This window comes from Salmo salar, chromosome ssa01, assembly GCF_905237065.1.
Source record: "Salmo salar chromosome ssa01, Ssal_v3.1, whole genome shotgun sequence".
Classification (NCBI taxonomy): Eukaryota; Metazoa; Chordata; class Actinopteri; order Salmoniformes; family Salmonidae; genus Salmo; species Salmo salar.
Genome location: NC_059442.1, coordinates 20,760,692 through 20,772,857, shown reverse-complemented (window position 1 = coordinate 20,772,857; position 12,166 = coordinate 20,760,692). Strand labels below are relative to the sequence as shown.

The 12,166-nt window shown below is 44.0% G+C and overlaps 1 protein-coding gene across 1 annotated transcript; it reads left to right on the top strand.

The window, feature by feature from the left end:
- The first annotated feature begins 7,190 nt into the window (after window positions 1–7,190).
- Window positions 7,191–11,185, top strand: LOC123741669 (uncharacterized). Its single transcript, XM_045714937.1, has 2 exons — window positions 7,191–7,716; window positions 9,205–11,185. Exons 1-2 carry the CDS (start codon window positions 7,666–7,668, stop codon window positions 9,469–9,471), a joined length of 318 nt encoding a protein of 105 aa, XP_045570893.1. The 5' UTR covers window positions 7,191–7,665; the 3' UTR covers window positions 9,472–11,185.
- The last annotated feature ends 981 nt before the right edge of the window (window positions 11,186–12,166 follow it).

The window sequence follows — 12,166 nt, the reverse complement described above, 5'->3', positions numbered from 1 at the left end:
GCTCATCAGACCTGACCAGGAGAACTCTGAGCCCTAGCAACAGGCTATTGTTGCTGTTCAGATCATAGGAAACATTTCTGGCCCTTGGGACAAAGACCTGTTTAGACATTGGTAGTCACCCTATATCTACATGTGTACAGTCTCCATCCACGCACAGGTTGCATTCTCCTGCATGCATCAATCAATGGTTTTGTGCCGTAGAGCACCAGATTTCTATTACATAATTTGGTTAGCTGATACGTAAAATACCTATCCAGGCGTTTTAAGATCTGGCATGCGTCAGCAATGCCTGGGCAGAGGAACGCGCCCACAATGTTACTGCCATTCTGTTTGTGAGTGTTCAGTTGATAATCACATACTCTCCCAGAGCCAACAGATTATCCACTGACATCACAGCATCTGACTTTAGCACTGAGCATTCTAATCTAGAATTCATTTCATTCTAGATGCTGATTTAGAAATGAGTGTCTTTATGAGATCAGCCATAGTCCTGGCTGGATCAGTAACTAGCTACCATAGCAGTCGTGAACCATTAACACAAGGGCCACCATCTGTGGCCCCTATTCATAAGAGGCCAATTCTGGAGTCATTAGCCAGAGGGGATGATGAGGTCAAACACTACATTCCCATCATGCTGTAACAGTGAGTGTTAGCAGCATACCATTTGCACTTTGCCTGGTGGTGCTGCTAAAATTCACTGGTTTGTTCAGCCTTGGCATCTTTTTGAGGATGTGACATGGATAGGCTATCACGTACCCTCTTAAGTCTTGTTAGACTTTTACGAGTTACAAGCAACTTAGATTCATAGATGTCATTGTAATGTAACGTGAATGTCCATTCAGAGGAGCATTTTTTCAGGTAAGTTGTTTTTAATGCCCGTCTCACAAGAATGCCTCAGAACTCACTCACTGCTTTGCGACATTCCGTAACAGTCGTGCATACCATGAATTCCCCCTTTAACTTTTACACATTTTCTTTTTAATGCCTACAAATTATGGTAACCATAATGAAAACTGTACTTCAGAATAGCGATTAAACAGTAACAATGTTACTGTAAAGGTTTTGAAAGCACAATAAAGCAACGCAACATTTCTTTTTTATCACCACATTCCACTGAAGTCTATTGACCTGTAGTGTCTCATTTCAATGCCTCTTTGCTTCTATAGGTTCTTTACAGGTCCTGTCTGACAACTGGTTTGCTAACCCTACCAGACCTGGTACAGTAACAGTCCTTGACCAGCAGCCTGTGTGTGGTCACTCGAGGTAGGTGGAACAGTCACTGTTTTCTCTTCTTTCAGGAGAGGCAGTGCCTTAGAGCGTTGGGCCAGTAACTGAAAGGTTGCTGGATTGAATCCCCGAGCTGACAAGACGTGGATGTCGATTATGGCAGCCCCCCGCACCTCTGATTCAGAGGGGTTGGGTTAAATGCGGAAGACACATTTCAGTTGTACAACTGACTAGGTATCCCCCTTTTCCTAGCCTTTAGTTGGGTTATGCACTTCTGGAGGTGGTGACGGTTACGTCATAGTGTTCCTCCTTTCTGAATCTCGTTGACGTAAGACCTGGATGTCGTGCTTTCACCTGGTACCGCTGCAGGTGTCATCCACTCCTTTTGGTGATCGGGCTTGCTGAGCAAGGTTTCTCCCAGCAGTAGCAACTGTAATGGTCTCGCTCCGTGACGTTAGTTGTAGTAGAAGGCTTGTTTCCTCTTTTCTGCTTCATCCTTTAACCTGATGTGGTTTTTTTTGTTAGGTCACTTAGGTTGCAGGTTTCTCTCCAAGGTTGGGAGTGTAGTTCAGATTTTTCTACCCATAAGGACCTCTGCTGGGTTCGCTTCTGTTATGCATGGGGTAAACCTGTAGCACTTGAGCGCAACCAGCTGGTCTTCTTCAGAATCCTCTTCAAGGTCTGCACTGCCTTTTCTGCGTGACCGTTACCCTGAGGGCTGTGCGGGCTGGAAGTAATGTGCTTAAAGTCAAGCTGCTTTGCCATTTCCTGGAACTCGGACCTATAGAATTGAGGCCCATTTATCACTAATGACCTCATCTGCAATACCATACCTTGTGAAGGTTCCATTCAGCTTCAGGGGTGACCTGTGTGCTTGTGGTTGTATGCGTGTGTAGTATCTCGATGAACCTTGAGTAATAGTCTATGAAATGTTTTTTTTTTTTTGTTATGCTTACATGGGTCCAAAGCAATTATTTTCCATGGCCTGTCAGGGAGCGGCGTTGAGATTAGTCTCCTTTTGCTGTGCCATTCTAAGCTCACAAGACTGACATGACAGCCTTTTTATTTATCTCTGAGATCCCCGGCCACCATACTGAGGCGTTGGCCTTCTCTGCATTTAGTCAGACCTTGATGTCCATCGTGTATAATGGACATGTCTGCCCTCTGTCTGGTACTAGAATGCATTTTCCCCATGTGACTATACCATTGTACTCTGACAGTTCACTTTTCACTGGGAAAAACTGACCGTGACTGGGGTTTTACTCACATGTTCAAGCCAGCCTTACCTGAAGTACTTGATCACTGTCTATAGTTTATCTGCTGCAGTGGCAACTCTGATGCTCTTCATTGTTGTCTGTGTATCAGGTATGTCGTTGATTACGGCTGTGATGCAACACTCCACGTCCGTGTGTGTGTGTCTCTCCTTTTCTGTGCGTATCAACTTGAGACTCCTTGATACAGTGTCTGCCACAACCAAGGCTTTGTCTTGTGAGTACTCCCACTGTGGGTTTGAACCTCATAAGCCGCATGTGTAGTCTCTGGCACCGTAAAGCCACATTATCCAAGTTTGTTTTCTGTTCATTAGTGGGGCCAAGGGCTTGTGGTCTGTCAGTAACTTGAAGTCCTCCAGGCCGTACAGGTATTTCTTGATCTTCTCACACTCGCCAGACACTCCTTTTCGATCTGTGCGTATCTGGTTTCTGCCTTGGTGAGCCGCCTGGAGCAGTACGCCACTGGCTTCCAGTCCTCTCCATGGAGCTGTAGTGTTACACCACCAAGCCCAAAGCTGCTTGCATCTGCTGAGACTGCGGTGGCTCTGTTGCTGTCATAGAACGTCAGGACAGGGGAAGTCGTCAGGAGTTCTTTGAGGCGCTGGTCCCATGTCCATGCTGTCTTTGACTTGCAGTGGTGGACCCACTGTGGAAAGGTTGGGGATGGTTACCTAGGGAAGTATATTTCAAGAACTCTCCTCAGCTCCTGCATGTTCTCTGGTGGGGAAAGCTGCCTGTTGGCCTCCACTTTCTCTGGATAAGGCCTGACTCCTGAGGGGTCGATGAGGTGTCCCACTAATTGTAGCTGTGTTTGCCTGTGGGGACACTTTCCTCTTTTCAACTTTAGTCCGGTTGACCCTGATCTTCTGCAGGACTCTTTAGTTGCTTGTCGTGCTCCTCCAGGACACCTACAGCACCTAATGTCACAGGAAGGCCAAAAATATCATTATTTTATTTATTTAACCTTTGTTTAACTAGGCAAGTCAGTTTAAGAACAAGTTCTTATTTACAATGACGGCTTGTCCCGGCCAAACCCGGACAACGCAGGGCCAATTGTGTGCCGCCCTATGGGACTCCCAATCATGGCCGGATGTGATGCAGCCTGGATTCGAACCAGGGACTGCAGTGACGCCTCTTGCACTGATATGCAGTGCATTAGTCTGCTGCGGCATTCGGGAGCCCTAAAATCAAGGAAAACAACCAACCGAGCCACTGCCTGTTCACCACACTATCATCCAGAAGGCGAGGTCTATACAGATGCATCAAAGCTGGGACCGAGAGACTGAAAAACAGCTTCTATCTCAAGGCCATCAGACTGTTAAATAGCCATCATTAGGCGGCTTCCACCCGGTTACGTAACCCTGCACTTTAGAGGCTGCTGACCTAAACACACAGACTTGAAATCAAGTGAAATGAAAAAAAAAATATTAAAAAAAAATATATATATATATATATATATGGAAAAGTGGTGCATGCTATGAAGCCCCTAAAGGACATCTGGTGCAACCAATTACCTTCAGAAGTCACATAATTCGTAAAGTCCACCTGTGTGCAATCTGTCACATGATCTCAGTATATACATACCTGTTCTGAAAGGCCCCAGAGTCTGCAACACCACTAAGCAAGGGGAACCAACAAGCAAGCGGCACCATGAAGACCAAGGAGCTCTCAAAACATGTCAGGGACAAAGTTGTGGAGAAGTACAGATCAGGGTTGCGTTATAAAAAATATCTGAAACTTTGAACACCCCACGGAGCACCATTAAATCCATTATTAAACAATTGAAAGAATATGGCACCACAACAAACCTGCCAAGAGAGGGCTGCCCACCAAAACTCACAGACCAGGCAAGGAGGGCATTAATCAGAGAGGCAACAAAGAGACCAAAGATAACCCTGAAGGAGCTGCAAAGCTCCACAGCGGAGATTGGACTATCTGTCCATAGGACCACTTTAAGCCCTACACTCCACAGAGCTGGGCTTTACGGAAGAGTGGCCAGAAAAAAAGCTATTGCTTAAAGAAACAAATAAGCAATCACGTTTGGTGTTCGCCAAAAGGCATGTGGGAGACTCCCCAAACATATGGAAGAAGGTACTCTGGTCAGATGAGACTAAAATTGAGCTTTTTGGCCATCAAGGAAAACGCTATGTCTGGCGCAAACCCAACACCTCTCATCACCCCGAGAACACCATCCCCCACAGTGAAGCATGGTGGTGGATGTTTTTCATCGGCAGGGACTGGGAAACTGGTCAGAATTGAAGGAATGATGGATGGCGCTAAATACATGGAAATTTATTGAGGGGAAACCTGTTTTCAGTCTTCTAGAGATTTGAGACTGAGATGGAGGTTCACCTTCCAGCAGGACAATGACCCTAAGCGTACTACTAAAGCAACACTCGAGTGGTTTAAGGGGAAATATTTAAATGTCTTGGAATGGCCTAGTCAAAGCCCAGTCCTCAATCCAATTGAGAATCTGTGGTATGACTTAAAGATTGCTGTACACCAGCGGAACCCATCCAACTTGAAGGAGCTGGAGCAGTTTTGCCTTGAATGAGCAAAAATCCCAGTGGCTAGATGTGCCAAGCTTATAGAGACATACCTCAAGAGACTTGCAGCTGTAATTGCTGCAAAAGGTGGCTCTACAAAGTATTGACTTTGGGGGATGAATAGTTATGCACGCTCAAGTTTTGTTTTTTTGTCTTATTTCTTGTTTGTTTCTCAAGAATAATTATTTTGCATCTTCAAAGTGGTAGGCATGTTGTGTAAGTCAAATGATACAAACCCCCCAAAAATCTATTTTAATTCCAGGTTGCAAGGCAACAAAATATGAAAAATGCCAAGGGGGGTGAATACTTTCACAAGGCACTGTATATACTGTATTCTATTCTACTGTATTTTAGGCTATGCCGCGCCGACATTGCTCATCCTGATATTTATATATTCCTTCCATTATTTTACTTTAGATTTGTGTGCATTGTGAATTGTTAGATACTACTGCACTGTTGGAGCTAGAAACACGAGCATTTTGCTACACCCGCAATAACGTGTATGTGACCATTAAAATTTGATTTGATATACCAAAATGTCATCCATAAAAATTGCGATGTCTGCGTAATTTTCTCCTGGGAGTGCTCGAGATTCCAAACGGCAGGCAGGGTATTTGCTAGAGCCCACTTGAGACATCAAATTGTGAGTATACTTTGATTCCGCTCAGCTTTGTGAGTATCTCTTCCGAGGTGGGTAGGATGAACCATTCTCTTTTCACCTCTTAATTAAGCTTTTTCAAAGCCACACATATATACTCAACCATTTTTCTTCAGGGCAGGCACCATGGGTGCATGGGAGCTTTCAGAGCATTGTGACTGCTGCGAATAAAGGGCTCTGATAAATGTCTCTTCCTTTTCCCCAGGTAGCTGTATTCTTCAATCAGAATATGTTTTTTCCCCACAAAAGAGATTTATTACAGACCGAAATACTCCTCAGTTTCATCAGCTGTCCGGGTGGCTGGTCTCAGACGATCCCGTAGGTGAAGAAGCCGGATGTGGAGGTCCTGAGCTGGTGTGGTTACACGCTGTCTGCGGTTGTGAGGCCAGTTGGACGTACTGCCAAACCGCCTGCAACGTCATCTTAGAGAATTTATGATAGAGAAATTAACATAAATTCTCTGGCAACAGCTCTGGTAGACATGCCTGCAGTCAGCATACCAATTGCACACTTCCTCAAAACTTGAGACAATTGTGGCATTATGTTGATTGACACAACTGCATATTTTATTGTCCCCAGTACAAGGTACACCTTTGTAATGATCATGCTGTTTAATCAGCTTGATATGCCACACCTGCCATGTGGATAGATTATCTTGGCAAAGGAGAAATGCTCATAAACAGATGTAAACACATTTTTGTGCAGAATTTGAGAGAAATAAGCTTTTTGTGCATAGGAACATTTCTGGGATAATGTATTTCAGCTCATGAAACATGGGACCAACACTTTACATGTTATTTTTGTTCAGTATATTTCCACATGACAATATCAAAGTCTGCTTTCTCATTCTCTGATGCAAAGGTGAACAATTTGAAAACGTTCTCTGCCTTGCTGCCCATGTCATGGATGAGGGAACTGACTTGCACATCGCTATCTTCCTGATCCAACTTGGTCGTCGTTCTGAACCCCATAAAATGTTTCCATTCCGTTAAAGTTTTGCGGCGCTTCAAACTTCGCCATAGTCCATTGTCTTAGTAGGATGTTAGCCTGTAACGCACATCTGACACATGTAATATAATGTCAATGTCCAGTCAGGAGTATCTTTCTAGGTAAGTTGTTTTTAATGCACGTCTCACAAGAATGCCTCAACTCTCCCTGTCCACTGATGATGTTATCAACCGAACAACCTTATTATTAATATTCTTCTGAGCTGGAGACCACCCCCTGGCAAGTATGGACCCAACCACACAAAGGGATATTAAACCTCAAGGAAGGTACTGACTTAGCAAAAAGAGAGACACTGCTGCAAACATAATCAGAAAAACATCCAGGTCGGCCGATTGAAGGAGTGTTTGTTGTTGAGGTTTCAACTAACGATACTTGCTCTACCCTTGGGAAGGGGAGAGCAGTTAACCAACTGGTGTCGATATGGCCTAATGCTCACCTTATTGGAGGTAGCCTACCATTTAGTATGCTTGACCATATAGCGTTACTTCTAACCATGTATTACTACTACTGTACAGCTACTATGTATGCTGTGTTTACATACTTGATCTCAGCAATGTGACTTCTCATCTGGCTCTCTAGTGATTGACTTTTCTCCCTGTTGATGACCTTGTGTATAATCCCCTCTCCTCCCTGTCTGTTTACTCCTAGGTCATTGTCTCTGTGCCAGAAACTCCCATAATCCACTCACACACACCACCTGTGTTCTATACTGTACTGTAGTTGTGTAAAGAGGAGAGGTTATATAAGAGCTTCAGAGGCTGACACACACCAGGTTGACAACAGCAGGTCCACACATCCAGGTCCTCTGACGAGCCCTCTTACAGTGGGTTCCTCACTGGAGAGAAAGAGAGTCTAGGAAGACTGAGGAAACAGTTTGAGAGGAACTGACCAGTAGAGCTGTATTTTCACTATCAGTCTCTAAGCAAAATTTGAAACCCTGGAGAACCACTGCAAGATGTTTTTCAGACTCCCAAGACTAACTCCTGGATACCTACGGTATCTACAGGTGAGTGGCCAGTGATGTGTACAAAATTGTACTGTTTAGTCTTGTCCTTTTTTTGCTTGTCTTTTTAGACGAATCTTATGAGTACACAAAGTACTGAATGTTTTGCTGTGTCATTCCTTACTCTAAGGGGATTAGTGGTGTTTAAACTGTCTGCGTACCTCAAGTAGCTCAGGTCCAAATTAGTCCTCTTCTGGCTGAGTCACTGGAAACAGTATGTCCTCAACACTGAGGCAGTGGATTCTGCTTTGTTTCGCCTAGTCTGGCCTTGATTGAGGACCTTTCAAACATAAATGCCCTGCAATATCTGCTGATGTTCTAGTATAGATGACTTGGTCCTTGGCATTCTGTGGCTTTAGGAGTCTCTAGGGAGTTCCTGGGACGTAAACAAATGGAATGAACTTGAGATAGTGTATTGCCTGTAGTTGTGAATGGATGGACAGGTACTGCACGGCTTCCAGGTTAATGCCCGTTGGCCAGAGATTGCTTTACTGAGCCTAATGTTATAATTTATTACTAACCTATTGCACCTTGTAGTAGGGCAGTTTGTCTGAAATGGTTTTATGTTTAGGTCCTTGTAAGAAAGTGCAGCGGCCTTGTTAATTTGTTAGACCATAGGGCAGTTTGTGTGTCTGTTTCTATCCAACCACTAACACCAGTGGCCAGCTTGTTAAGATTGCCGTTCCCCTTTCTATTCAAACTTGAGCGTCTGCAGGCTATGAATGACCGAGAACCCCGTGGCGTTGCAATGTGTGATAGACCACAGTGCAGTTTACACTTCTACTTGCATAAATAGAAGTATATATTCTCTGTGTTATCAGCTGCAAGTTTGAGGAAGTCTTTTGTTTTAGCTCACAACTTTATTGGACTTATTTAGTGGTGTTTACTGCTAGCTAGTGAGGGAAAAATCCATGACATGGTTTGTTGAATTATGATTACAAATAACTCTGAGGGAGCATCAGGACGGGCTGCTTAACAGCCTGAGTCCCAGCCCCATTATAGCTGGGGGATCTATTATTTCCTCTTCTCTGCTCTTTATTATTGTCTAGGGGCCTGCGAGGAAATTGTCCATCTCGCAAAATAACAGAGCCTTTGCTTGTCACAGACTGTAATTTGGCAAATGGGGCAAAATGGGTTTTTAATCTCTTCACTTGGAGTGTGGGGGTGAAAGGGGCATAATGTGGCTGACTTAATACTTTGGGAAATTGGGAATTTTGTCGTAAGAGACTGGGAGGTTTTATGTTTTTTGAGTTATGTTCTGTTTATGTGACTGAAGGCCACTACATCCCCCCTATCTATCAGTATATAGCACAATGCACAGTACATTGGTCAGTGTCGTAGTCTCAGTGGTTAGCATTGAGTCCGTTTAGAAAGCCTATTATGATTATCCTATGGATGCCAATGCCATGCCATCTCCCAGACCATTATTCATGAATAAGAAAGCTTTCCCCTTTAACCACATCATGTCATGTTGCTTTGTCTCCCCATCAGACCCAGGCTAGGGCGAGTGAGACCCAGCGAGCTGGGGACCTGCCCCGTCTGGCCATGCTCCTGGGGGCCTTGGGGATCGGGGTGTGTGGCTACAGCTCCAGGCAGCTGGCACTGCACCACCGGCCCTCTGCCCGCGTGCTGACCTGGATGGACGTTGGGAGCACCCCGGTGAAGGGGAGAGCCCCTTCCTTCATGGACCTGTCTCAAAGCCACAGCATCTGTCAGGACATCCCAGCTCCAGCATTCGCTGGGCAGAAAATGCCTTAAAACAACCACCAAATCTAGAGTGCATGTTTTAATCCCTCAGTATGCAGCACCTAGCAACGTATGGTGGAGCTTTACTCCACTGTGCTAGCACTTCAGTGTTAACACACGTTTAACCCTAACCCAGAGATCCATAATCTGATAATCAATAATTACTAGCCACACCTGTGTGAGATTCTGCATTGACATGCAGTATAGGAGCTGCTATACCAGGTTATGGATTTAAAATTGCTGATTGGATGAGTAGTTCAACTTGTTGCCACAGTGGGTAGGAAGGTTTAGCTATGGAAGTCTGATTTAGCTACATCCTGTGTGTCTTTTGTGAAGTCATCGTGTTTGGCTCAGCCCCCTGGTACACATATGGTTGGCAACCCCTCGGGCAGGTTGCCATCCATAAGTGTTGGCAGCTCATCCACAGCCAACGACTTCCATTGATTTCAACTGATAAGAACTAGGGGGACCTATCCATCACTAGAGCTTGGCATCCACTGTCAGGTCTGGACTGGAGTGAAAGTCAGGTTTTATTTCACCGTTTCTTCAAACAATAGTGCTACAGTAGTCGTTCTCTCTGAAGGTGTCAATTCTCTTACATATTGATATTGTAATGAGGTACATTGCAAGAAAAGGCTGGACGATTGTTCAGCTACAGTTACTGAAGCATGCTAGTGATGCCTCTGGTTGTATAGAATGATCCAGACTATCTTTATGATGTCTCACTGCCATGCCATGTAAATAATGTAACTGTATCAATACTGCTCATTAGATTATAGCTCTTATTTGATCATGGTTAAAATTATGAGGGAGAGCGAGAGAGAACAAAGCTCCTCATCACTAAACCAATTTCCTCCTGTGGGATTAAACCAGGTGGAACATCCGTGAGCTGGCATGCATTGCTCCAATCTGGTATTAGGGATGAGGACAGGAGACTGGTTCCTGCAGTGCCATGAACAGAGGCTGTGTTCCAAAGTGTTCATATGATATCAGGTATCTTTAACTAGATTGGGAAATGTCCACAGCATCTTTCAGAATGAGAATTTTTCTGTTACTGCTACCAAAGGTCATTATGAATTTCTCAGAGCTAGTGTGAACCACACCTATATTTTCCCCCCAAAGAAGATAGTGAGATGCAAAATGAAACATCCATTGTACAACCACTGGAACCACTAAATGTCGAACCAATGCTTTTGTCTGTAAACAACAGAGGAATGATATTAAGGAGAGCAGGTACAGTAGAGGTCTGAAAAAGCTGATCCCATAATCCTTTTCCACAGCAGCTGAGCCAGTTTCCTGTGTCTGCCAGAATAGATGTTTTTAGCAGGACCAGATTAGCTGTGCTATTAGCTGTGCTAGCCCTGCCACTGCATTTTAGGTCGCTACAAATGGCCCTAATCCACTCAGCAGATGTGCTAATTGGCTGAGCTGGCACCAAAGAGCGACTGGCAGTTCCCTCAACTCATGACAGAGACTGACACTCAAACACTTGTTAATGGACTATCTAATGGTTTTACGCAGAAACATGACACGATGTGTTCACGTTGAGCTCAATTTGGAAACCACTTTTTTGGGAACAGAAAACGAATGTATCCTGTTAGGTCAACCCCTATTTCCTTCAAACTAAAATATTATGTAGTCTGTACCTACTGCATACATGTTGTATGAAATTTGCTTGGGCTTGTAAGGAATTTCTGGGACAAATAAATGTGTTCAATTTTTGGCACGTTTTTCTTTTATCTATATTTGTTTTACAAATGTATGATTCTTTTAAGCTGTTACTATTGTTGACCGCTATTGTTGACTTTTACTATTCTTCAGTCTGTTCTCTACCTGTACATTAGAAAGTCAAAATAACTTTTTTACAGATCGATTGAACAATGTATTATCTATTGTTTAGTCTTATAGAATAATTAATAATGGTCACTGAAACCGCATGTGAGCATTTCCATCAAATGACCCATGACCACCGAAGTAATATTCATAGGAACATATACAATTGGGTGTCAAATAAAAGTTGAGTCTATATTTTTGGGAAATGAAGGCATAAGTAAAGGCTTTGAGTTCTGGATCAACAGATGGAAAATGGGTCTTACCCTTTATTTTTTGGGGTAGATGTTTTGTATCAGAAATACATCAAAACACAATGATGTAATGACCCCTGCCAACTAATACCAACATATATATTTAGTTTTGGAGAAATTGTTTACCTTCTGTAAGTTTAAGAAATATTGCCTTTGGCCTCCCGAGTGGGGCAGTGGTCTGAGGCACTGCATCGCAGTGCTAGAGGAGTCACTACAGACCCGGGTTAGATCCCGGGCTGTATCACAACAGGCCGTGATCGGAAGTCTCAGGGCGGTGCACAATTGGCCCAGCATCTCTGGGTTAGGGGAGGGTTTGGCAGGGGGGAATTTACTTGACTCATTGCACTCCAGTGACTCCTTGTGGCGGGCCGGGCGCCTACAGGCTGACCTTGGTTTTGGAAATTTTAATCAAAAGGAAGAAAGACTGCAGATTCTTCAAAATAACTTTTTATTATAAGATTTGCAAATCTGGAGCTGGTTAACAATCCACTCAACAACAGCGCAGTGTTAAGAGCCCAAAAAACAAGAGTTGAGTCTCAGCCTTTATAGGAAAATACAACCTCTGCCTATGTGGCAGTTTAGCAGGTGTGTGAGATCATGGTGGGAACATTGTGCACAAACAA